Below are 27818 nucleotides of genomic sequence, written 5' to 3' on the forward strand. Positions count from 1 at the left end.
TGTACTACACGTTTCACGAGCATGTTATAAAACCATGGAACAGACGCGACCCTTTGAATCGTTTTTTGTGCACCAACAAATTAATTATTATGATGGCTTGTAACCTAATACTCTGAAGCAAAACACTGGTAACGATACTGTTTTCTGCACAAAACTAAAAGTTCCTCTGTCCTGGCTTCAAGAAGATTATGTGGGTTAACTTAAATAAAGTTTTTTTCAATTTCAATTAGTAAACATCCTCATGGAATATGTGAGTTATCGCATATGTATTTTCTAATAATAACTCAAATTTCGCCTGCACGTGTCAACGTTTGTTTAATTCACAATAACTGTATAGGCTACAAGAGATATTCTCATAAGGGCTTATCTTTATTACAATAGGATATACACATTTATATATACAGGTGACAACAACGTAAAAATGCATGGACAAAAGGAGGTTGGTTGTGTGTTTAGAAGCATTTCCTGTGGACAATGGAGGGGCCGGCCTCGTCGTACTCCTGCTTGCTGATCCACATCTGCTGGAAGGTGGACAGGGAAGCCAGGATGGAGCCGCCGATCCAGACAGAGTACTTCCTCTCAGGTGGAGCAATGATCTAGGCAGGTAATGAACATCATGTGAGCTTCATTGTCTTCATTCACTTAGTCAATTCACTTCATGACTAGTAGTAATTTGTGGTTTATCTCACCTTGATCTTCATTGTGCTTGGGGCCAGGGCTGTAATCTCCTTCTGCATACGGTCAGCAATACCAGGGTACATGGTGGTACCACCCGACAGCACATTGTTGGCGTACAGGTCCTTACGGATGTCAATGTCACATTTCATGATGCTGTTGTAAGCGGTCTCATGGATACCAGCAGACTCCATACCTGATAGAGGCAGATCAAAATATTTGAGCTTTGTCGCAGAGGTAAAAAATGTTGCATGTGCTTACAATAGTAAAAAACTAATGTAAGCAGTGACTCACCAATGAAAGAAGGCTGGAAGAGGGTCTCTGGGCAACGGAAACGCTCGTTACCAATGGTGATGACCTGACCATCGGGCAGCTCATAGCTCTTTTCCAGGGAGGAAGAGGAGGCAGCGGTGGCCATCTCATTCTCAAAGTCAAGAGCCACGTAGCACAGCTTCTCCTTGATGTCACGCACAATCTCACGCTCAGCTAAGGGGCAGAGTGTTCACATGTTGAGAAACAACTCATGTCCACCTCTCATATACACGTTAAACCTAATTACCATGGTGACATAGACCTACCGGTTGTGACAAAGGAGTAGCCACGCTCAGTCAGGATCTTCATCAGGTAGTCGGTCAGGTCACGACCGGCCAGATCCAGACGCATGATGGCGTGTGGCAGAGCATAACCCTCATAGATGGGGACATTGTGGGTCACACCATCACCAGAGTCCAGCACAATACCTTTAGCAAGCAGGAAAAGGACCAGAGTTAGTCAGCTAAGCATGCCTGCATAGGTGAGGATTAGCAGCCAACACAAGCCTGCCCTCTTCAACTATGTCTCACATCATAAACTATATAATGTTGCTGATATCACTGGGTATATGCCCTGACGGAGAGGGATTAACTGACCCGCCCTTCACAATACGATAGGAATCTACCCAGATGACATTCCTCTTATATTAGCACAAATTTAAATTTCTTCTTATTGTAGCATAACTGATCACAGAGGAAGTTAAGTACAAGTGGGAAAAAGCTGCAGTGCACTGACCGGTGGTACGACCAGAGGCATACAGGGACAGTACAGCCTGGATGGCCACGTACATGGCAGGAACGTTGAAGGTCTCAAACATGATCTGCAAGAAACACGCAGGAAGAGTGTCAAAGTTTTGTTTTAACTTGAGGACAAATTTGTGAAAACGGAGCAAAGAGTAGTGACTCTGATGTACCTGGGTCATCTTCTCCCTGTTGGCTTTGGGGTTCAAGGGGGCCTCAGTGAGCAGGGTGGGGTGTTCCTCGGGGGCCACACGCAGCTCATTGTAAAAGGTGTGGTGCCAGATCTGACAAAACACAACAAGAGCTGATGTCAGGACTGGAACTGACGGTAGTCTCGACTGAGTAAATAACAACTAGGTCATTAAATGAAGTGTCAAAGCTAAAAATAAGGCCGCCTTTATGAGTGGTGGCTGTGAATTCTCGTGAATGTGGCGGTTCAGCTGCCATGAATGTTGTAAATGAGTCACACTGTCAACACACACCTTCTCCATATCATCCCAGTTGGTGATGATGCCATGCTCGATGGGGTACTTGAGGGTCAGGATACCCCTCTTGCTCTGGGCCTCATCACCTACATAGCTGTCCTTCTGACCCATACCCACCATCACACCCTGAGGGAGGAAGCATGAGGGCAACATAGGTTATAAGAAGGCTACTTTTTCTTGTGTTATAATAATCCAAAATAAGATTTTGTGGGCTGTGACGTGGGGCAGAATGAAGCGTACCTGGTGGCGGGGCCTTCCAACAATGGAAGGGAAGACAGCACGGGGAGCGTCATCTCCGGCAAATCCAGCCTTGACCAAGCCAGAGCCGTTGTCGCACACAAGGGCGGTGGTCTCATCGTCGTCACACATGATAAGGCTTTACTGGGGTGGTCTACAATTTGATGGATGAGGGGGTGGTGAAAAAACACAAGGAGAGAAGGTTTATGCTGGGTGATAGGGGCAGGAGCAGCTGTCTAAACTGCCCACCATAGAACACATAGCACGAAGGCCTGTTATAATTGAACAGTCACAGACACTTTATCACCGTCTGGTGATGTGACTGCACCTGTTATATATCGAGAAAAAGTTAGTGACATAATCAGCCAATCACTCAAATGATTAACAAAATTAGCTGTAATCCTCAGTGCCTTTGAAGGCCTGCCAGCACTGCTTTGAAACGCTAACACGGCCCACCTCGAAGGCTGTTATCTATAGTGAGCTTATTGGACATGCATTTGGGTGCTATTTTGGTCCTAACCTTGTTGTACAACCACTGATACCATATCTCACAGCCATGATTGTTCCCGGGACATCTCAGAGCTGCTGAGGTAGCACCAAAAAGGGGAATAACAGAAAGAGAGAGAGAGAGAGACCTGCAATCTATTTTAAGCTCAGCACCCCCCCACTGTGCTTAAAAGGGTGAAACAACTCAAACATGGATCTCTAGCTATTTCAGGTCTGAGAGAGGTTGTCTGAGAGCCAGGCCAGCTCCCATCTGTCGGCACACTGTGACACTTTTGTTTTACTACGCGGCTGGAGCGTCTCCAGCTTCCCATTAACTTCATTCATTGGAGCGTAAGTGAATGTGGCCAACTTCTCCCCAGCTCCTGGGCACTGTTATAATACGTTTGAGATGTATATAGATCCGTCTATGCTCTTCCACAGAAACTTTACATACATTGGAGTGTATTTTCTCACCACACAAAACTACATAATCTAATAATTACAGTGTTTATTTCAACAACACCATGGTAAAAAAGCCAGCATAACCACTAACTCCAGTTTTAACCACACTTACTGTAACAAGTTCAGGGAGGAGTTAAAAGTCCACAAAACCATTAGTTAGCTGAGGTCACGTCATCAGGTAACTCATCAGAGTATCGTCAGCTCAAAGTACAACCAATGAACTCCACGGAACTGATCGCACAAATGAAACGGACAAACACAGTGAAACAATGAAACAGTGAAACGTACTCACCAAGGTGCACTGGTAGACGGATGCTTCCACTGGGACGAGGGCTGAGGATGAGGAGAGCCCCTTAAATAAGACCCAGACTGGGTCTAGGGACCAGGGGCGGGGCCAGGGGTTCACACAAGTCCAAATAAGAGCTTCTAGCAAAAATCAACAAGCCAGAGGAAATGTGTTTTACGTACATGGATGGCACTTCTGTACAATGAAGTCACTAGACTGACATATTCTAATGGAATATTGGCAGCGAATAATAATGAAAGTTCAGAAAATAATGTGATGGGATATTATGGGTAGGTGTCAACATACAAGGAAGTGTGTTTGTGTGTGTGTGGGGGGGGGGGTCCTATCATACAGGCATCTGTCTTCATTCTTCTTTATTCAGTTTTTATTGTATTGTTTAATATTGAAAAAAGTAACATTAATATACTTTTGGAAAGGATCATAAATAGTAATGTGCAATATTTGAGATTAAAGCATATTTTGTGAGCTTTAGGAAGTAACTGCTACAGTATCTAACTTCATGCCTTAAAACAAAGCATACTTGCTTGTTTATCGATTATATGTCTGAAACAAGATACTGTCAATATCATGCAACAATGGGGTTAAAATGCTGTAAATTCTGTTCCTCTGATACCCAATATGACCCTCCACCAGGCGGGGACACATATGTCATAGTTAAGAGTTTTCACGACACTCATAACCACCCATGAGGCCCTCTATGATGACCAAGTCAGGGCAGCATCACTGGTGTCTTGTTAAGGAGATGAAAACATGGAATATGTCTGCAAACTATGCTGCTGGTATGTGAGCTGAGCCTCCTCAAAGTGTGGAACAGCTGATGGTAATGCCTGCTGGGCTCTGTGTCTGATCTGGCTGTCTGAGTGGCCTGTCGGTGCCGCTACGTCCTGATTGGCCAGGCTGTCTCCTTGTAGGGTTATGGTGAGCAGCAGAGTCATTATTGCGCAGCCACTGGGGTTCATGAGCTGCAAGTTTGCAAAGAGGAACTCCATATTTGTACCACCCACTTAAGTGTATACATTGCTCAATGTACACTGTACCTTATGAGGTAACACTCTCATCTTTGCAGGAATGATACAAGAGTTTGACATATTATTTGTTATGCGACATAATTCCCTGTGAAAATAGCATATATGGTTAGATCTCAGGGAATACTGGTCATGTTTTATAATGATCAAATCAATGCATTGGTTCAGACCTTCAGGTAAGGAAGAATGACTCATTTGTAGAGGAGCAGTATATGTATAAATGTGAAGTTATAGCTGAAGGTATTTGAGAACATTCATCTGCTTCACACTGCCTCACCAGATACCAGCACCTCCTATTTATAGCTATATTTCCTCTCTATCTCCACAGATAGAAGCTGGATGCAGCTAAAGTAGTTACCATAATTATTTGCTGTTCAGATAAGACTTTAATAGACTTGATTAATGCTGTTTTGATAAGGGGTGTGAGCCATGATCAAGCTTTTCTACCAAGCGACAGTGAGAGACTGTGTTCGCTCTGAAGCTTTGTAGATAAAGATGCCATTCAAAAGTGTCTGTGGAGGAGTTTTCCAAGTCTGACAAAATGATGATGATGATGTCATTAGGATTATATGGATTTAGGCATGAAGACTATGGATTCATATGAAGTCTGATCACAAACTAGATTTGAAAAGATGTCACATTAACTAGAGAGTAAAGATGTTATTTGTTGCATTGTGGGAAATGTATGAGCCAGTGTTTTTAGAGCTCGAACTACACTAGGGACTAAAAACCAAAGGACATCTTATTCTCTTCTGCTTGGATTTCAACTTTTCTTTTTAAAAATTATTTGATTCTGAGCCTCCCAACTTGTTTTTTATTAAAAAATTGTTCACCTATAAAATCACCTAAATGTTCACCTAAATCCAATATTTATCTTTGATATATAGCAAAAGCAAAGCAGAATAATAAATGACCAAAAATATAAAATGACCAATATATATGTTTGGTCATTCATGTTACAGTATAGTAACGTACTATAAAGGCTGAGTGAGCATCCTGTGATGTATATAGAGTTCCTATGACGTTCTCCCTCAGCCACAGCTCCGCAGTGTCCACATAACCTGCTAAGCTCAATGAAACCTCTGTGGGATGTTGCATATTGACACACCGTGTATTGCAATGTTTGCTCCTCAGTTTAACCACATGTGATTTAACTTGCAGTTGTACTGAGGTTGAGTTTTGAGAACTTTTCCACAGCCTTTTACAAGTTAGATTACAAGGCGTATTCATTGCATGCTCCACTCCTCTTTTCCTGTTTGGTGGTGCACTTCCTTTAGTGCTTGCTCTATACAGCCTTGCATTTTAAATCTTACAGCAAACAACAGTGTCATCTTTGATCCATTTGTGCACACTAATATATAGCCAAAAAATTAGTTATTCATTCTAGGCTGTACCCATTGCAATCCTGCACATTCCATGAAGTTGTTGCATGATATTGACAGTATCTTGATGCTGACATATAATCGATAAACAAGCAACTATGCTTTGTTTTAAGGCATGAAGTTGCATACAGTCGCGGTTACTTCATAAAGCTCACAAAATATGCTTTGATTTGAAATTCACTTTTACCTGAAGAACTTTTTTTTTCATGTTGAAGCTTTGGAGTATTTCTGCCCTGTGTGGTACATTAAGGCCAAGCATCAGTTTAGGTTTAGCATCACTTCTGCCCTCTAGCGGCCATATTTGGGGAAGCAACGTTGACGTGATGACGTGATGACGTGATGACGTTTCACCTGCGACACAAACACGGGCCGCTGGCATCAGCCACGCGCCAGCAGCAGCAGAGGCAGCGGCGACAGCAGCAGCGTTGTTGTGGTCGCGCGTGCGATAAGTCCTATTTTCACTGAGTGAGTAGACCACAGCCAGGGGGCTGCTCTTCTTGATAAACTCTGAGTTTATTGAGACGCGGAGGGGTGCAGAGCGGCTTTAGCGGCGGCGCAGCCTCTTCTGGCTTGTGCGTGACGGCTGTGTGTGCGAGAGAGAGAGAGAGTGAGTGACAGCACCGGAGGACTGCCATGTAGCCGCGGCGGAAGAATGAGCCGCCAGCAGCACACTCCAGCCGCGGCGACAGACGACCACACGGTCCAGCAGGAAAATGAACTAGAAGCCCTCGCCTCTATCTTTGGAGATGACTTCCGGGATCTGCGGAGCGAGGACCCGTGGAAGGTAGCTGGACGCGTTAGCATCACCTGTGGTTAGCTCTGGTGTTGTCGGGGAAAAGAAAGTTGGTGTACATGCATTCAAACTGCTAGGACTGGTTTCTTCCCCTTCAGGTTAAAAGGCCCCCGGAGGTGCACCTCTGTCTGCGACCCAACGGGCTGAACAACGGGCAGGAATGCTTCGCGACAGTGGACCTGCAGATCAAATGTCCTCCCACATATCCAGACGTGTGAGTACTACTGACCCCCTGACCTTATCCTATTGCAACTGCACTGCACGACACCCATGAGCTGAAAAAGCATCTTTTTCACTGCAATGAAGCGGCCTCCGACATCTCCTCAAGTACTAAACAAACTAACTTGTTTGAGAGATTCAGGTGTTGAGGATGTTCATATCGAATTATCTCTAAAACAACGTCAGTTGTTAAGGTTCATTGCAAACCTTAACATTGATCTCAAGAACACGGACACGTACATTGCCTCTATGAAAATGAAGGAATAGAAGTAAGTGTTTCCCCTAGGTTTACTGGTTTGGGGGAGGGGGGGGCGCCCTCCCAATTGAATTGAAGGGGAAACACTGGAAGCAATGAAATGCACGAGAAATGTATCAGAATTACAACAAATCAGAAATCAACGTTTTTAAAGCAGCTATTATTTTGTATAAATGAATCCCGACATTTTTCTACTATGGCTTAATAGTAATCTACTTATATCTGCACAGCTAGAAAACTGTTGCTTTTAATGTGCCAGGACAAGTGCTCCACTTGCCTGTCGGTAATCCATGTGCAATCAGTGCACTGATCCAGTGTGGAGCTCTTAACTGCCATCTCAGTGTTTACCAGTGATCATTCTATTTTGGCGACACCAACAGGCCTCCAGAGCTGGAGCTGAAGAACGCCAAAGGCCTCTCAAACGAAAACCTCCAGAACCTGAAGAGTGAAGTCAACAAGCTGGCAGCGATGAGATGTGGAGAGGTGAGGATCTACTAACATACAAATAAACACACACACACACACACACACTCACACACACACACACCAACAGAAAACACACAAACACGTAGACGACTGTCAACATACGTACCTGTCCTCCTAGGTGATGATTTACGAGCTAGCGGACCATATCCAGGGCTTCCTGAGTGAGCACAACAAGCCTCCATCAAGTTCCTTCCACGAGGAGATGCTGAAGAACCAAAGGAGGCAGCAGGAGAAGCAAGCCTTGGAGGAGCAGCGGAGGATGGACCAACAGCGCAAACAGGAGGAGGAGATGGTCAGGAAGCTATTCATGCTGCATTAGTTTTTATCAGGGATTGTGCCGTATTTGATTTGTCTGGCCCATTCACAAAGGATGAATGTTTACATTATCTTTTCTGTGCAACTTAAACTAAATTATTAAGGAGGAAAATGCATGGGCTAATAATCAAAGATAGATGTGTGTATAGCCACATCACCAGGAATTCTAATATTTAGTTTTATTTGTTTTACTGCACACAGGAATGCACAATAATAAACTTGTACTATTACACACTTAATAATAATTTATTTGCCAAAAAAAGTTCATTAGATGAATATTGCTGTCATTTTCAACTGAGTTGCCATTACTTGAAAAAACACATTTTGTTGATCATATGATGCACAACACATCCTGTTTGTATTTCCTGAAATAACTGAATCTTCAACAGCTGACAAACAGATCTGGTTGAACTGGATGTTGACTACATTCTTTTTCATCCTTGTAGGAAAAAGAGATTATGGCTGTAATCCAAAAAAGAGAGGAGGAGAAGCGAGAGGAGAAGAGAAGAAAGGAAATAGCCAAACAGGTACTTGAGCCCCATGATTGCTGGGCTTTGTTTTTTTTTAAGCCTTTATTGATAGGGAAGTAATTAGCGTGTAAGGGGTGAGAGAGTGGGGAGGACACGCCCCCGGAATGTGATTTCTACTGATGCTCATTGAAAAGCACCTCAGCTCACAGATTTTTTTTTTAAAAATGTTCCTTTTCCGTGGTGTCATCATTCACAGGAGCGACTTGAGACTATGGATGAGACAATCCCTGCCAACTCCTCCCTGTTAGGGAGGAGCCCACCTAGCCCAGGGGGAGCTCCCCCTGAACTGACCGAAGCAAAGAAAGCAGGCGGCAACCGTCGTCGGACTACCTCAAACACACGCCACAGGTATACAGCGCTAACACAGCACAATCATCGTACAGTAAAATGCTTCTCGCGATTAAGCAACATTATGATAAGGCTTAAGAGTTGTGTTTGTCGTACCAGGCGTGACACGATTAATGAAGACAACCACCGATCGCAGGAGCTTCTTCACTTCAACAGCAGCTTTTTGGGAGAGCTTGTTGTCCACAGAGGGAAAAGTTTAGGTGAGAGCTGTTTGAGACCATGCAGCTGTTATGGTGCAATGTAGCTTACTGTCGCCGTAGTGAGCAGTTTGATATGTTTGTGTCTGTGTTTCTGTTTCTGTTAGGTGGAAGTGAGAGCCTTGGCCGTAACGTTTATTATGGATTTGAGGCAAACTCTGGAGACTTTGCTGTGGTCTACGAGTGGTCGTTGCGCTGGAACAAGACGATGAGCAAGTTCTTCACCAGCCAGGAAAAAGGAAAGATTGACAACTGTAAAAAGCAGGTAAGTTAAAAAAAAAAAAAAAGCACAGAAATCATAAAAATCAGAACACTTGCTTAGAACTATCACTAATGACCGTGTCCTCTTGAATTCATGTATAGATCCAGGGGGCAGAAAATGAGTTGAACTCCCTCCTCAGGCTTGACCACCCACACTTGGTGCATTATAAGGCACTGAGCTCCATCGAGAAGGACGACTGCCTCGTGGTTTACCTGCTGGTGGAGCATGTTTCCGGGGTCAACCTGAACCAGAGCCTGATCAACCACACCCCGGTCCCGCTGGATAAACTCTGCCAGTACACGGCCCAGCTGCTGGCCGCGCTCGACTACCTTCACTCCAACTCTGTAGTCCACAAGCAGCTGGGGGCCTCCAGTGTGCTGTTGGACTCCGAGGGCAACGTTCGATTGACCGATTACAGCCTGTCGAAGAGGTTTGCCGACATGTGCAAAGAAGACGTTTTCGAGCAGCACGTGCGTTTCTCGGAGGCCACAGCGATGCCGACAAAAACGGGCAAGAAAGGGGACGTCTGGAACCTGGGGCTGATGCTGCTCGCTCTGAGTCAGGGGAAGGAGGTGAAGGAGTATCCAGTGACGGTGCCAACCAGCCTGCCTGCGGACTTTCAGGACTTCCTCCACAAGTATGTATGGATGGACAGTTTCTTAAACAGCTATAAAACGTTTTAGCTTCAAATCATTAACTGCGTACATTAGTGCTGATTCCTTTCCAGGCAGTTTTTTTTTATCTATTCAAAAGTCTCAACATAATTTCATAGGACTGCAACTAGTAATTATATCTGGAATAATGAACCTGTTATTTTCTCAATTAAATTATTGTTTGGTCAAAACAACATCTGACTGATCTGTCTGTCATAACATCCCAGAGCCCGAAGTGACATCTTCAGACGTCTTGTTTTGCTTGACCGAGAAAATTATTCAATATATCTCAATGTCAGAGCAAAAATGTTTTGGATTTTCTCTGGAAAACTAACTTCAGCAATTGAAAAATTTTCCAAAAACAGTATTAACAGATTCCTTATTATTGTTTGCTTACATTTCTGCCAGATCTTACAGTCACAGTCATCACTGTGGAACGGTCCGTTATATTGCGCGTATCTCTGTTACAGGTGTCTGTGCCTGAATGATGCTGAGCGCTGGACGCCCCAGCAGCTTTTGGACCACCCCTTCCTCAAGCCTCCGTCACCCAAGAACCTGCCTCAGTGCCAGGATGCCAGCCCAGAAGGTGATTCATACCTCCATGTACGATATGTACAAAGTCCAGCTTTGTGATGCCTAGACTTGAGTCAACAAACTTGTAAAGCACAGGCTTCTACACAAAACAAATACATAGTGAACAGTGGAAAAAAAGTGAGAAAGCTCATGGTGTCCAAACATTGTCCAAAATGTAAAGATATACAATTTATAGTGATCTAAAACAGATCATTGCAGCAAACCTATACAACTAAGACGCTGAAAACAGAGAATATCATCTGTCCGACAACTAACCCATTAATTGATTCATATTTTTGAATTTTTGTTTGTTTTTGGTAATTACTGCTGGTTTATTTTACCTTGTACATTTACAGTAGCTTTGTCTGTGGAGTTGATCCCAACCCAAAAATGTAATATTATACAGTTGTTCAAATTTAGTGAAACCCCTTACGAAATAGACATGATAAAGATCAGAGGGGATGTTATTGGTTAAAGATTAAAAATCTAAAGAGAGTATCTAATAGTTCGACACATTTGATCTTTTTTTTTTTTTAAACTTATTGTCATCTCAGATCTTGCTGTGGACTTTGCGTCGTCGGTCATCCCACGGAGTCACATCCTCGATGCTCCGTTCATCTCTGGGGTACAAAGGCAGTTTTCACGCTACTTTGATGAGTTTGAGGAGCTGCAGCTTCTTGGAAAAGGAGCGTTTGGTGCTGTGATTAAGGTTCCTACCTTTATGTCATACATAAGCCTTATTATGAGCTGACCGCTTTGGCAGGAAAGCTGGCTGTTGTTTCCTAGTGTCAACTTCCTTACTCCTCTCTTGCACCCTCAGGTTCAGAACAAACTGGATGGCTGTTACTACGCCGTGAAGCGCATCCAGGTCAACCCAGCCAGCAAGCAGTTCAGACGGATCAAAGGCGAGGTGACGCTGCTCTCGCGCCTCAACCATGAGAATATCGTCCGCTACTACAACGCCTGGATCGAGCGGCACGAGACGCCCTCGACAGGGGTGCTGAGCAACAGTGAAAGCTCCGAGCCGCAGAGCACAGCTGACAAGCTTCCTCGGGCGGAAAAGGGGCCACAGCGCCTCAACGAACTCGGCCTCCCTGACAACGCGGAGGACGTCGCACCGCCTCTTGCCCTGTCGAGCTCAGTGGAGTGGTCCACCTCCATCGAGAGGTCCTCCAGCGCCAAGTGCGGTGGACACCAATCTAGCGATGATGAGGACGACGACGAGGATGATGATGATGATGATGAAGATGTGTTTGGTGCCTCTTTTTTGTAAGTTTTTTTCAGTGGTGAGACTGTCTCTTGCTCTTTACAGCACTTATTCTTTTTTTCTTTTTGCATTTAGGCCGTCAGATAGCGACTCTGGGAGTGACATCATTTTTGACAATGGCGACGAAAGCATAGACGAGATGTCACAGGTTTGAATATTGACGCTTCATTATTTATCCTCTTGTTTGTCTTTGGTTGTTTTGGCAGTTTACACAGTGTAAAAATACAAATATACGTGTCGTTTCTCAGCTTGATCCAAGCAAAAGGCCAGTGACCGACACAGCCGAGAGCACAGACGGCGATCAACCTCAGCGCATAGCACATTACCTGTACATACAAGTAAGCTTCACCTCCATGCTCCAGTTTTACCACTAGAGGTCTGTGCCCCACGTATAACTCATGTCTTCTGTCTGTGACAGATGGAATACTGTGAAAAAAGCACTTTAAGAGACACAATAGACGACGGCCTGCATCAGGACCAGACACGGTTATGGAGGCTGTTTAGGGAAATACTGGACGGCCTTGCTTACATCCACGAGCAGGTACAGATGATCAGAAACATTGATCAGACAAGGCGCCGCAATTTCATGAGCCATGACCAAGGAGATCTTTTCATTTCTTTTCCGCAAGGGGATGATTCACAGGGACTTGAAGCCTGTCAACATCTTCCTCGACTCACAGGACCATGTGAAGATTGGTGACTTTGGCCTGGCGACAGACCATCCTGCTAATGTGGTACGAAGTTAGCAGTTCCACCCTTTGGACAGGCTGCAATAGCTACTCATGGTGTGGAGTTAACGTGAAGGATTATTTTGATTAACTGTGTAGCTCCCTTATCCAAACTAGCTTTTTGCTGTGAAGATTAAAATTAAAGCCATGATGTTTATGAACCTGTGGAGAAACTTTATGTATCTGTCAGGCTGCAGGTAAATTTGAAGTAGAGGAGAGTGGCTCTGCAGCGATGGCCAAACTGGACCCAACAGGTGCAGAGTTTGAACATAATTCACACAACACAACCTTTGATGTCTGTGGTGATATGCATGTTTCAACACTTTGTGTTATTTTGCATCACTGTCTCCAGGTAACATGACAGGCATGGTCGGCACTGCCCTCTACGTCAGTCCGGAGGTTCAAGGAAATACTAAAGCCACCTACAACCAGGTAGGCATTTCAAATGTTGATTTGTCACCCTGCTTTAGCTGATAACCATAGACTTGTGCAGTTGCTCCTGTGTGACTTTTGTTGGTCCTTGTCGGTCAACCCCCCCTGACTTTTTTAATGTTCTTTTTTTATTGTTCTGTCCTCAGAAAGTTGACCTGTTTAGCCTGGGAATCATCCTCTTTGAGATGTCCTTCAGGCCGATGACCACCGGGGCTGAGCGCATCTCTGTCCTTAGCCAGCTGCGTGTGGTACGATTATTTTCACAACTGAAAGTAATTGAAGATGCTAAGGCCTTTAAAACGGACATCCGGCTTATCTCTTTTCATGCTGCAGGAGTCCATCATCTTCCCTGAAGACTATACTGAGTACGAGCAAGGAACACAGGTGAGGTTTGCTGTAGCACGCAAAGGATTCTTTTTCTCCCCCCCTTAAATTCCAGTCTAACAGTTGAGCACTTCCCCGGTGCCTTTTCTTCATGTCTCTCAGAGGACGGTTATACAGTGGCTGTTGAACCACGACCCAGCGCTGCGGCCCACCACCCAGGAGCTGCTCAAGAGCGAGCTGCTGCCTCCGCCTCAGATGGAGGAGTCAGAGCTGCACGAGGTGCTGGAGCACACCATGGCCAATATCAACGGCAAGGCCTACCGCACCATGGTGGGTCAGCTTTTTGCGCAGAACACATCTCCGGTCATGGATTACGCCTACGACATAGACCTACACAAGGTATGGCTGTTGCTTGAGTTGACACTGCTTCTGATAGTAAGACACCCAATACCGGTTTTGTTACACAGGACTGTCAAGAGCACTTGAATTGGTTTTAAATAAACCACGTGCTTTATTTGGTATTAAAAACCAGATAATTAAAAAGTGAAGAGCACCCCATTTTTGCTAGGAAAAATATCTGGAATACTCATCTTGTGTTCAACCTTTAAACATTTGGGGATTCACTTGAATTTGGTAAAAAAAATTAATTAACATTTATTTAATTCTTTTTTTTTTTTACCAAATTCAAGTGCCTAGACACAGGTAGGAGTTCAACACAGCATTACTGTAAGTGTCTATTTTAGAAATATATTGTTGTTAACAAGCAAAATCAAACTGTAATCTCAGTTTTAACATGGTTGCTTGGTAGATGGTTCCCCATCTCTACCTGTAGATGTCACTGCAGACATGTGAGTGGCTGCACCAACCCCTCTGAGCCACTTCTCTCATCTGATGTGTAACATAACAGAAGAAAGGCAGAAAGGCCTGTTAGTGCTTTATCGTTGTCTCCTGATCCCTCACAGAGACTGTTTGTTTGGTCTCCCTCCAGGGCAGCTTCAGCTTCAACGGTGCCAAATTGCAGCAGCATGTGTATGAAACAATCACCAGGATCTTCAAGAAGCATGGTGAGTACACTATGCTTGTCTAGCGTGTGTGAGTGTGTGAGTGAGAGAACATGAGCCTTTGTTGACTCTCCACTGCAAACCACTTGGACTCCTGACCTGCTTTAAGCCCTTACTTAAGGACCCCAACATCTGCCACATTGAGTGGCAGCTAAACAATAAGTGCACTGTGGGGCAGCGCAGATTCTCCGCAGGTGCGAGTGTTATTTCTGTGCACGCCGCTGATGATGTCCAGGTGTACTTATTTATTTATTCTCATGGTGTATCTGCTCAGATGCATCAGTTCTGTCAGGGCGAGGGGTCATGTTGTAGTATCCAGATGTTGCACTGAAACAGCATCTTGTCTTCAGGTGCCGTGCGTCTCCAGACACCGCTGCTCCTCCCCAGAAACAGGAAGGTGTACGATGGCAGCGAGCTGGCCTGCTTCATGGACCACAGCGGAATGCTGGTTACGCTGCCCTACGACCTTCGGGTGAGCCCAGCACACGCACATAACACACACACTCGGGCAGGTGTGCATGCCCGCGCTTGCACACAAATGCTCATTATCGGACTATTTGCATAGAGACACACACACACACACATGCACACAGTGTGAAGCTGCAATCAGCAGCCGCCTTAAGATCCTGCTACCTCAGGAAACCCCAAGGACTAAATGGCTGTTTCCACAGTGTGATTGATTACAGGCTGGTATGCTCTGACTTCACTGTCATTATACGCATGCACCCAGTGTCTCAACTCTCTTTTCACCTCAGATGCCGTTTGCCAGATATGTCGGCCGCAACAATGTGACACATTTGAAAAGGTAAAGTTCTGTAATTGAACACATCTTTATGCCAACAACGCTTTTACTCATTAGTTGGTGATGATAATTTGCATGGTAATAGCTATTTTCTTCATACAAAGTCCTCTGCAATCACATTAGACTAATTCATTTGTAATTACTTATTGTTAACATGTAAATACCACTGTCTGTTTTACTTTGTAAACTAGGAGACTCTTTTGTGTTTCTTTTCTTTTCGATAGGAAGATTTTTGCATCCATGAAGGTGGTCAGGCCTTTGTGATAAACCCTAGAGATTTAGGGCTTCTTCATCGTTTTTATGTTTGTGAATATGAAGTCCCATCTCCACCAATATAACAGACACTTTACCTCATTTTAATCTTTGCACTGTGCTAATGAAATTAACGTTGGCATCCCCAGAGTGTCTTTTTCACCCCCTTGAACACAATCCCTGACAAGTAAATTAACTCCAGTTGGGAAACGTGACATAGGACACTTGGCATTCCTATTGGAAATACACACTGTGTCTGTTTCCTTTTATTTTGCCTTCAGGTTTAGCATTGAACGCGTGTTCCGGCCCAGGAAGCCTCACCGTGCCCACCCGAGGGAGCTCCTGGAGTGCGCCTTTGACATCATCACACCCGTCACCAACAGCTTGCTCCCGGATGCTGAGACCATTTACACCATCTCTGAAATAGTCCAGGAATTCCCTGCACTTCAGGTTACGCACACGAACTGTCTGTATTTTAACTGGTCCAGTGAGCTGAAGCCTTGTGCTGCGCTGCCTCGTCTACACTCACCGCCACAGAACGGTGTGTTGTTCAGCTGGATGCATCATTGTTCTGTGTTTTCCTACAGATGCCGTGATTGTAACCTGGTGGCTGTAGTTGTTTTTTCCCCTTTTTACATCCCACTCACATTCCTTACATACCAAAGTATGTGTAAGCCTGACAGATTTACACTGTATTTATTATTCACACAGTAAATCTGGTATGTGCAGCCCTGTCCACTTCCTTCCCTGCCTCCCAGTACAATCCATTTCCTGTCCACACGTCCCAATGCTGCGTCAGTCTCCAGTCGCAGAATTCCTGTGCATGTTGCATGAACTCAGTCAACCTTGAGTCTGGTCTCTGGCTCATCCCTCATAGATTCTCTCTACCACCCAGCGCTTTTGTGTGAAAGCTTTTAAGAAAATGGGAGTCAGACAGAATGATAGGGCAGCCGGACACAGCGGTCGTTATTCACTGAGGCGCTCATTGTACAGTAGTACTCTTGGTTTTGACAGTAATTGTAGTGAAGAGGGTTAAAGGTGTGTTTGCGTGCATTTTGTGACTTCAGGAAAGGAACTATAACATATACCTGAACCACACCAGCTTGTTGAAGGCCATCCTTCTCCACAGCGGAGTCCCCGAGGACAAACTGAGCCAGGCCTCCAACATACTGTGTGACGCCATGGTCAGTGCAGGTCACACATGTATCACAGATGTTATAAGCTTTGCGTGTCTGTTACTGATATCCTGGTTTCAACATAAACAGTGGTGTTTTTTCCCAAACATGGTCATCTAACATTTCTGTCACCTTTTTTCTGTGTGTGTGTATTTGCCCCAGAGTGAAAAGCTGACCAAACGTGAGGTGGAGGCAAAGTTCTGCAACTTCTCACTGTCAACAAACAGCGTATGTGTCTGTGGGGTGTATGAACCTTCTGTAAAAACAATCAGTCCGGCAGCGACACGGCTTGTACTCGCTCACAAACATCGAGATCTCTCCTCCTCTGCTGCTTCCAGTTGCAGACACTGTACAAGTACATCGAACTGAAGGGAAATCTGCAGGACGTGGCGCCACTGCTAACATCACTCACCAAACAGAAGAGCGCCGTCTCCCAACTGGCCAAGCAGGGCCTCAAGGACCTGGAGGAGCTCACGGTGCTTTTGCGTAGACTGGGAGTGAAACTGCAGGTGATTTAAACACTGAGGTGTATGAAGGTTAAAAGAGGAGCCAGTGTGTCCGTTTCTCTTTTAACGTACACGTATCTGACCGACAGGTGGTGGTCTACTTGGGATTAGTGTACAAGGTGCAGCACCACTCAGGGGTCATGTTCCAGTTCGTGGCTTTTATCAAGAAACGCAAGCGAACGGTGCCAGATATCGTGGCTGCTGGAGGACGCTATGACCGCTTGGTAGGTTTTACCATCATTTGTCCACGTTCCACATGTTAAAACTAATAAATAAATCAGCTCAGTCATGCAGAAAAAATATCTGCAGCTATTATTCTAAAAATATGGGCAAAGCTTTTCCTTCCACATGCATGTGCTGTGTGCAAACTATATTTATTGACCAACCGCAAATATAGCTGTTTTTGGCTGCATTTCATTAATCCCATATAAGGTTGTGTTGGTGATTTAGTCTATTTTGCATCTTTATGCAGTTTTTCTCTACTCTGCTAGATCCTGGAGTCTAGAGGGCCAGTCTCCACAGTACCAGTCCCCTCTGCAGTAGGGGCCAGCGTGGCTCTGGACAAAGTCTGTGCAGCTATAGCCAGCATGGAAGAGCCAGTGAGAGAGACACACACACACAAACACACACACACACACACACACACACACACACACACACACACACACACATACTGAGGTGTGACATCCCTGATTATTGTAATGAAGGAGCAGCAGACAAGAGTTTCATATTTAATGATGCCTTATTACAGCAGTCGGCCGCCACACAGACACTTTTAGAAACATGTTAATAACTATGATCACTGTGACTCTTGATGCCATGGAGTTATTGCATCACCTTTTTAGTATTTGATACTGTATTTTAACACTGTCTATTTTTTTCTCTACATCAGCCATTAGTGAGCTCCTGCGATGCCCTCGTGGTCCCAGTGGGACATTGTTCAATGTCCAAAGCCGTCAACGTTATCCAGAAGCTGTGGAGCGCCGGCGTCTCTGCCGACATCGCCTACGATGTCTCACAGGTTAGGGACCTGCCTGGTGGTCTTACTTTCACTGTATGACCAGTTGTACTTGTGGAAGCACAAAACAAAGCAGTCTGGATTTAAAGGTGCTCTGCTTTTAAGGTTTCCTTATCACCAAAGATAGATTTACACTGTTTTAATTACCAAAATGCATTCTCCTTGTATCATCCTAGAGATCTTAAAAAGTGTTGAATATCTGCAAAACTATTTTCACTTGTCAGCAGACTTTCCTGCCAGTGCTGGTGCATCACCTCATTTCTCAGGCTACAACCATACTACACTTTAGTTTTTAAAATGGTGTTCCGTTTTAAAACTGAAACTCTCCATCCACACGACCGTTCATACTAGCTCACCTGAAACATTCATCACGTCATTGTTCATGTACATTGAACATGCATGTGCATCAGTGAATTTTCCACAAAAGCGAAAGAAAGAGCTGCGGTTGTGTGTGAAAGAGGTTTTTTTGCGACACCACATCTTCATCTACGAGAGGAATTTGTGATGAAGTTAATTGATGAGCTCATGTTTGCATAAATTGTACAGTAACTGGACAACAATCAAGCTAGGATCAGTCCCATCATAGCAAAGTAATTTATCCTCTGGCGCAAATATCCAGATACCACGGCTCCGTCACACTTTTCGTGTTTATGTGACAAACCCGTGTCAGCCCTGTTTGTGTGTGTTCGTGTAAAACACCCTCCGTGGCATATGGCCCTCTGCCCACATTTTAATACCCTTTGTTTTTTCCCCCTTTGCTCTCTTTGTTGTTTTAACTTCCCACTTCTGCTGTGTGTAAGAATTTGCTTTAATGGTCTTCATTGTCTTTTGTTCTGGCCCAGGACAAATGTAATTGGCTGCCTTCCTTCCCCCTGAATTCTTAAAAGCAATTAGGAAGGGTTGGGTTCGACTGAAAATAAGCAGCATTAAGTTCCACATTTTCAGGAGTGTGTATGTGTGTGTGTTTGTGTTCATTATGTATACAGGCCAATACCTTGACCAGTGTCAAGATGGCGAGAATGTCTTGTCCGGACCTCCTCCTTTTGACTTTTTGTTAACACCTTTCACATGTTGACCTCTTAAAAGACCAAATCTGCAGCTTTATTTCATCCTCAGGAGACGGTTCCACTCTTTTTGCTTTTATTAGCCAAATATGGCAAAAACCTATTCCACATGAGGTCAGCTGAGGCGCACGGCCCACAGCTGCCCGTTGACCTCCAGGCAGTCACTCTCCTTTGACTTAATTTGTTCTGTCAATGAGAACGTTGTAAGAAAAGAGGTAATCTTAAGGTTTACATGAGAGGTTTGTCCTGCGCCACAGTTAGCTCGTCTAGGAGAGGAGGCAGGTAGGTGGAGGTAAATAGAATAAATTGGGCTGACACAAACATATACCCACCCTCTTCAAGCCAAACACTTTGAAGCAAATAACTGCTGCTATAGAATCAGGGTCCACCTTTTTTCCTACCTTGTTGCGCAACTTTTAGTCATTAGTGGAAGAATTACTTGTTTCTAAAACCTTGAAACCTGTATGAGGACAGCAGTTCGAAGCCAGAGAGGCAGAATTCTAGCAGTGAATGTTTCGCCTAGTTCAACTGAGTCTCACCTTGAAACCACCACTCAAAGTGTGTGTTTGAGTTATTCACGCTTTTGTCGTTCTGTGTGTTCAGTCTCAGGAGGCGTTGTTGGACCACTGCAAGCTGGCCGGCATCACCTGCATGGCCCTGGTGTCTGACAAGGAGGGAAACTATGTGAAGGTAACGCAACAAAGTACACAGATCAGCCACAAAATTAAAACCACCCTAAAATTGTGTAGGTCCCTCTCGTGCTGCCAAAACAGCTCTGGGGGTCTCCTGTGGTGTTGGGACATTGGCAGATCCTTTGGGTCCTGTGGGATATGTGGGTGGGGGGCCTCTGTGGATCTGGCTTCTTCCGACGTATCCTACATGTTTGATCGGATTGGGATCTTGGGGATTTGGATGCCTAGTCAAAGCTTTGGGCTCTTTGTTGAATTCTTCTCCCAGCTGCTCCTTTCTGAGCAGTTTTTCCAATATGACGGCACATTGACCTGCTGGTTGAGGCTGCTGACGGCGGGGCGTGCTTCCTATATTTTGGAATACCCACATGAATGCTTAGGTTTCCAAGCAGAACATTGCATTATAAGAAGATAAGACATTATCCACTTCACCTGTCAGTGGTTTTAATGTTGTGGATGATCAGTGTATACTTTTCTCTTATTTAGAAAGTCTTCTAATATGTGAAGTCTAACTTACCTTTAATTGGTAGCAACACAGTAGGTTATTAAACAACTACACTGGCTTCTTCACTAAAGAAAACAGCCTTTCTGAAAGTAGCATTGCAGATCATGGTCCTTTCCAAACAGTTTTATAGGAGGGAATAATGGGACGGTCGTTTACAGAAGTGTTACACAATAAGTCATTTACTTTCTCCAGGTAAAATCCTTTGAGAGGGACAGACAGTCCGAGAAACGGATTCCTGAGTTTGACCTGGTGGACCACATCATTCAGAAATGTCGGACCAAATTCTCAGAGGAGAGAAACATCAGGTAAAGAACATTTGGTTTAACGCTCAGACATCTGTGAACGAAGTAAAAAGGCTCGTTCTTGTAAATGTTGTCCTTGTGCTCTTGCAGAGAAATCCCTGAAAGCATGTCCCTGCAGAACCCCAAAGGATCCCTGCTTAACACCACAGGTGCTGTATTCAGCTCCGTCCGATCACCAGCTTTACGTCTTACAGTCAGCTCCTATGTGCTGTGTTTTTGTAACCTTAAAGCCATACTGTAGCATGGACACAGTCACACCTCTGTTTTCGTACAGTTGCGCTGTGATTCCACCAAAGTGCTGCCTGTCGTTTAAGTGTTAAAATATGAGTCAGAATTCTGTAATGAATGTGCTATCTGTAAAGTATGACTGATCCCAGTGTTGCATTTACACTTCTGGCATTAAAGCTGATTTCTTACCCAGTGTGACGAATGAATTGACGAATAAGCTCAAGTGTTAAATTTCACACCACTTCTGGCACAAACTCACAGTTAGCCGACAGCAGCAGCAGTCATTGAGGGCAGTTGTAATTGTCATTGTGCCTTTGGGGTGTGAGGAACCCACCCCACATTAAATTCTGGAAATGTGCAAAAGCACTTATTATTGGATAAAATGTGGAAATGGTTCTTTTGTTTTTGTCTCCAGGCTCTTCAGAGCAGCATGGGAGCAGCTGCACCTTGAAAATGAATGTAAACGTCATCAGCCCAGAAAAGGTGTCCTCCAGTGCTAGACGACGCTATGAGACTCAGGTTTGTGACACACACACACACACACACTGAACTTATTCAGAGTTCACACTAGACGATTTTAAGCCAGATTTTTCACTCGAAAACAAAAAACCCAAAATTGTTTAGGTCAGGGCTCGCAAATCAACACTGGATTGCTATGTGTTAACTGCCAATGAAGCGATCGAAGTGACTCACCAAACTTCGGCCAGATATCTAGCAGGCTAAATATCTGTACTAGCCGAATGAATTGAATGAATGAATTGAATGAAACCAAATTTTTCTCTGATTCAAAAAACACTTGCTGAGTGCAAACATCCCACTGGTTGACTGTTATCCAATATATTTGACACTGGAGTCTGTAACTGAGCCTCGTCATCTGAACACAAGTGTGCAAACAGTCAATCAAGAACCTTAACTGACACGAGGCATCACAAAAGAAGGGAAAAAAAAATGGTTACGTTTTCTTCATGTGTGTCTGTTACTTGTTTGCTCATAAAATGATTGCATGTGAATATGACCTTTTTGTTTTCTTGCTTTTTTGTTTTTTTTGTTTTCATGTAACAAATTATTATGTTCTTCCACCCTTTTCCTATGTTGCTCTTTGAATCTCTCTCTCTCTCTCGCTCAGATCCAAACCAGATTACAGAATCTTGGTAGCATTTTGCAGAACAATAGCAATGACATTGAGATTCTGGCGGTAAGTCATTTGTTTGTTTTCCCCCGTTATCCCTCCCAATCCCAGCTCCCCTTGTTGTTTTTTTTGTTTTTTTTACTCTCCCACCTTATCTCTTGAATTCATGTGTGAAATCACAGAGCAAGGCCGGGGCTTTTGATATCTAAAACAGTAAACATCGCTGGGTGCAGCCCTTATATAGTTATTTGCCTCAAACTAAAATCCCCTCCCAGAGATGAGATTGCGGTGAATTCATTCCAGTCGCTGCAGAACAATGAACACTAAACAGAAGGCAGCCAGTGTGTCAGTTTTGGGGGGTGTAAATCATTGCCATATCGAGTTTTTTTTTTGGTTGAGTTGGAGATTTATGGCCAGATATTCTCAAAGTAAATAATCCCTGCTTGTCCTTTTTTAACACCATATTGCTGCATATTCCAAATACATTTGTCATCCCTGCCGGGGTCTGGATTGCATCAGCAGCGCAAGAGTTAATCTCAGTTATAAATACAGGCGTAATCACCTTGATAGCGCATCGGCAGGTACACAGGCCTGTAATTCAGAGTTTGTCCATGTCAGCAGCCCGTTTGTCCATCAGTCACACTGGAACACAACAGCCTTCAGTTTCTAGTGATAAACCTCATTAGTCCCTTCCTGGAAAAGGGACATGAAGTGCTTTCGGGCCCGGTAAGAGCAATGTGAAAGTGGAATTAAAAGTTTTATTTTCTGACGCTGGAGTTGCCTGGATTACTTTATGTTGAAAGAATTACACAACCCGTCGGGCAGAGGGTTCAACGGTTAATATTTTTAGTGTCATTATGATTGGAGTATTCCATTGTAAAGTGGCCACTTTAATCAAACTGCGTAATACGTTGTGTTCTGTATAGAGGAGTTGCCCATTGTGTTTTTGTGTAACCCTGCTGTCTTTTGTATCCCACAGGTGGACCTGCAGAAGGAAACGCTGATCAACTTCCTGTCCCTGGAGGTCGGTCCCTTACAGGCTTCATCAACAACACTGTAGAGTTAATAAAAGGCTGCATCATAGTGAAGGGTTGGAGGGAGGGGGGGAAGTGGAAAAAACAGCCAATAGAGGTCAGGATTCGAGACAGGAAGAGGGGATCCCGTCTCCTTCCTTACAGTCCTGTCTAATGAGGAGTGCAGTGAGGGAACACCCCGGCCCGTTAGAGGGTCTGACTTTCACTCCTTTAAAAATGCTCACATGTGCGACAGACACGCAATACGGTTAACAGAACGCACACGTAGGAGGTGTTAATATTCACATTCCAAACTCCTGACGGCACTCGTAAAAACCTGGCTCCTTTCAATGTAGGTTTAAAAAAAAAAAAGAAGACTTTAATTATATTGTGCTAAGAAACACGAAGAAAGCTGAAAACATGCTCCTAACACCGCTCTTATATAAGAAAAAGCCTCCACTCCATAAATGAATGGGCCACCTATATAGTAGTGTCAAAGGAAACACATTTAGTTTACATGACAATACACAGTGTCCGCAGCCAGGCGTGCAGGAAAGGCCTGTTTTAAATATGGCAACTTAGCTCGAGTCACACAAGGAACTGAGGAAATCTATAATAAACCCTTTGTAGCTTTGTAGCTTCACTCCTCTGCTTCACTTGACATGCAAAAATAAGCTGCGAGGCCGCTGATGAACAACTCCATTCATTCCTACAAAATGCAGTCGACGTTTTGGTTGTCAGGTGTAGAACATGGCAGCTTGTGAGACACGTTGTTGGAGAGTCTCCACGATTTCCGACAGTAAAACAAAACCGCGCCGGGCTTCTTTCGGCATCAGAGAGTTTTGCGTGTGTTTCAGCATCGATATGTCACACAGCCTTATCTTTTACACATTCTGTTGTTTTGTCCTCTTCCCTTTTTCCTCCCAGTTTGACGGTGAAGAGCAGTTCAACAGCAGCGTGAAGACTCTGTTGTCTCGGCTTCCAAAGCAGCGCTACCTGAAGTCCATCTGCGATGAGATCCACCATTACAAAATTACAAAAAGGTGCTTTTGCATGTGTGATTCTTGCACGTTTGGGTTTGTTTCTTGCCAGGCTTAGCTAGCTGTCATATTATCATTATTAATTGATTGTAAATTTAGAGTCTGCAGCCATGTTAGCGGCTCTCGGGGGCTGTTCACTGGTGCTTTGAGCATTGCCATTCTGAGCCAGGCTGCTAATGTGGCTTAACATCTGCGACAAATTGATCACATGAATGTCATCAATAACACTGTGCATTGGCAAAGAAGTCTGTCAATACTCACTTTCCTCTCAACCCTGCAGCTTTTTAATGAATGGAAGAAATGATTTTAATATGTTAAGTTTTAAGTCATTCAAGCATCCTATGATGAGGATGCTTGAGTGACTCTGGAACAAGTCAGACAATTAAGAAAAGGTGGAAATTTAGGAACGCGGGCGTGATTTACATGAGGCAAAGGACAGGAAACTGAAAGTAAAAATTGCAAAGGAAAGGACCTAAATTGTTTTGAATATCCCATTTCACATGTTCAGCTTTGGCTTTAGTGTGAAATGCTTTATATTAAACTTGTTCCCTCTCGGAAACAACAGGAACGTGACACTGTAAAGACATTTCACGACCTGTTACAGACGTCTCATCTCGGTGGGAGCCATCATGGAAGATGAGCCAGAGAGCCTTCCATCCACTACTGACTTGTTATTTTTTTATTAAAATGAAACCAGAGGCAAACAGTGGAATACATTATAGACCACTTTTTAGAAAAGGTAAAAGAGGCAGAATGCCTTTTATGTGCAGCAGCCACTCCGTCGCTCCGACCAAGCCCACACGCTCCAGGTGTAACAGTGACTCTTTCAAAGAGAGCTGTTAGACAGATAACTACTGCCTTGCAGAAAATTAAATCCTCAGCTGATCCCATTTCCTGAGGTGAAACCTCGAGAAGGATTTTCCCAGTTTGGTCTCCTGATGTGTGTGTGTGTGTGTGTGTGTCGTCTAACACCTCAGTTGAGTGACACTGAGTTTGCAGCGCCGAGGGGGTTGTTAACGTCGTCCAGTACTGTGGTTGTGGAGGGAGCAGTTGATATTTGCAAAAATCCCCAGTGGAATGTTTCTTTTTATATACTAGTTTAAATCCTCAGGGTTTGAGCTTCAAGTGTTGTGATGCTTGTGAATGCCCATAGAGACGGACCCTGTGAGGGATTTAACAGATTTTCTCATTCATGAATGAGATGGTAACCAAAAAAAAAAGAACAAATCAAAGCCTCTCTTTCTGGCTTCCCATCCGCCTCTCCAGAGCAGTTGGTTTTAATTTCCTGTCTCTGGTGTGTGTTTGATTTGCCATTTAGAGGGGGGGGGGGGAGTCTTTCCTGATAAATGAGCGTCATAGAGGCAACAATGGATATATTCAGCATGTGTTTTTATACGTTTGTTTAGTTGTTTTCATCGAATGTGGGGCACAGGCAATTGAGGCCAGATGAGTGAGTGAAAAGGCCCATGCAGCCACCTGGCTACAAGCAAGACCATAAACTAGACTTATCCCAGGGGCGTCCTGGTCCGGGAGCTTTGCTTTCAGCCAAAACCACGGTGGGCAAAGTACGGCCCTTCGTGTACGACATGACAACACTACCAAAAGCTGCTGCCTGCCCGCTCACTGTCTCCAACACTGTTTTAACAAGACTTAAGCGTCTACAGTCGAGCTAGCATTTACTCACGCCACGTTCTAATCATGTGGGATTAATGGTAGAAACGGGAAAGATTCCAACGTCAACAAACTCGTGAATGGTCACGCTATGGAGCTGGTTGTATGGTTACAGGGTCGGCTGTGTGTGGATTAAAATACTGTGGATAGACAGTCCAAAAAATATCACTTCCTCCATTTGTAATCAGAACATCAATGCTTTCTACAAGTTGAATAACTCTAAATTCGGATAATTCCCAAATGACATTAACATGGCATTAGGCAGTGTTGTCTGCTTTTAGCTACAGTAAATGCTGACCAAATGCTAAATGCTTACATTCAGGATGTTAAAATGACTCCCATTAACAAGCTAATATTCAGATGGTTACTCTGTGTAATGATCATCATGTTTGCCATCTTAAGGGGTGACACTTTGCTTACACTAAACACAACGCACAGCTGGGGCTGATGACCATTATAAGCCAACATATTGGACAAATTGATATTTTGATGCGTCCAGCTGAACAGTTTAGGGATCCTCTGAGTAATTACAATTTCATGAACATTTAGTAGTAGTAGTTGACAACAGACAACGTCATCACTTGAGCCCTCCCATTGGCCAGGCTACAAACTGGAGGGTACAAATATTGTAGGTGATAGTGTAAAGTCATTTTGAATCTAGTGATTTTTCATCCTGGTTATTTAGGTAATGTTCATTTCTACACTGAGGTATGGGACTCTCATCACCCTGGATAAGATCTTGGAAATTCTCCTGGAGGAATTTTAATTTTTTCCCTAATTGGTGCATTTGGGAGTCCTGGCTAATGTTTTTTTTTTGTTTTTAATGTTATCTCAAATCTTAAAAACTGACAGATGTTGTCTCCTTACAGGATGCCTGTGGTCGTCTTGTACAGCTACAAGGACGACTACTACAAGATCCTTCTATGAAAAACTGAGGACACATCCCATCCCGCTCGATGACAAGTAGACTCCCAAAGACTTCAGTCTTCATCACTGGACCAACAGAATCTGCTTGAAGACTGATTCTTATCTTCTCTATTTGGAAAACGTGAGCCACAAAGACACAAATGTTCTTTTTTTTTATCATGTTCATTGGTAACCAAACTTTTCAACCCAAACCCCATCACTTTCCCAAAGATTTCAGTGTTTTAATGTCTTCTTAAGAAAAAAGTATATGGGAGGTTTGATGGACTTTGCCTTAATAGGGTTATAGAATTTGAGCAAGGGCTTTTTACTGAGGACTATGTGTCATGAGTACAAACAGTTTTACATTTCCAATTAGCCACAAGATGGATTATAGGAATAAATCACCTCTTTTCCACGTGCTGTGATTTGGTGGTTTTTCAAGTGTTCATGCGAGTATATCACAGTTGTCTGCATTCCGAGGACCCTGATGATTAATGAGCACGTACCTCACAATCTATACATAGTGTATTTAATATGAAACGAGTTATGGTTCAGTTCGTGCTGATAGCCTAAAAGTCTTTGTATTGCAGTGTTTTACATTTTCAAGGTCTGGGAAGCTGACCCTGCTGTTTGTTTTGTTGATCCTTCCGGAGAAGCTTCCTCACCTTGAAGTTTATGAGCAAGCTTTGACGGACAAGTCAAGACAACAGTGCCGTCTGCACTGAGGATTACGCAGGTTTCCAGCTCCGGCCTGCAGGTCTTTGTGTTTTCCGGTGTTTTATTAGCCCTTGGACAGATGAGGTCTACTTGCCCTCACTAGCACTCAAATCTCAGAGACCCCCCCCCCCCCCCCCCCCCAAAACATAACCCGCCAATGCTAAAGACATCTGTGCTACTGAGATAAGGGAACAACCATGGTAAGCAAGAGAAAACAATCAGATTTAAAGGACCTTAGATGAGACA

At 44.0% G+C, this 27818-nt stretch overlaps 2 protein-coding genes across 2 annotated transcripts; one reads left to right on the plus strand and one right to left on the minus strand.

The window, feature by feature from the left end:
• Positions 1–348: 348 nt before the first annotated feature.
• On the minus strand, positions 349–3825 carry LOC118285844 (actin, alpha cardiac muscle). The gene is made up of 9 exons (XM_035609726.2): positions 3690–3825; positions 2453–2603; positions 2210–2338; positions 1901–2011; positions 1723–1807; positions 1254–1415; positions 970–1161; positions 690–871; positions 349–596 (listed from the first exon to the last, which is right to left on the minus strand). Exons 2-9 carry the CDS (start codon positions 2579–2581, stop codon positions 453–455), a joined length of 1134 nt encoding a protein of 377 aa, XP_035465619.1. The 5' UTR covers positions 2582–2603; positions 3690–3825; the 3' UTR covers positions 349–452.
• A 2641-nt stretch (positions 3826–6466) lies between these two features.
• On the plus strand, positions 6467–27270 carry eif2ak4 (eukaryotic translation initiation factor 2 alpha kinase 4). The gene is made up of 39 exons (XM_035609728.2): positions 6467–6895; positions 7003–7118; positions 7760–7862; positions 7984–8157; positions 8627–8707; positions 8907–9058; positions 9158–9258; positions 9363–9520; positions 9619–10154; positions 10641–10756; positions 11298–11452; positions 11564–12012; positions 12086–12158; positions 12259–12348; positions 12429–12551; positions 12640–12744; positions 12929–12992; positions 13091–13170; positions 13317–13418; positions 13504–13554; positions 13657–13893; positions 14483–14558; positions 14906–15027; positions 15311–15360; positions 15891–16059; positions 16677–16793; positions 16947–17012; positions 17123–17293; positions 17380–17514; positions 17782–17889; positions 18183–18311; positions 19976–20062; positions 20759–20871; positions 20959–21017; positions 21512–21615; positions 22223–22291; positions 23205–23249; positions 24166–24281; positions 26819–27270. Exons 1-39 carry the CDS (start codon positions 6764–6766, stop codon positions 26874–26876), a joined length of 4992 nt encoding a protein of 1663 aa, XP_035465621.2. The 5' UTR covers positions 6467–6763; the 3' UTR covers positions 26877–27270.
• Positions 27271–27818: the final 548 nt, after the last annotated feature.

This window comes from Scophthalmus maximus, chromosome 15 (assembly GCF_022379125.1).
Source record: "Scophthalmus maximus strain ysfricsl-2021 chromosome 15, ASM2237912v1, whole genome shotgun sequence".
Taxonomy (NCBI): Eukaryota; Metazoa; Chordata; class Actinopteri; order Pleuronectiformes; family Scophthalmidae; genus Scophthalmus; species Scophthalmus maximus.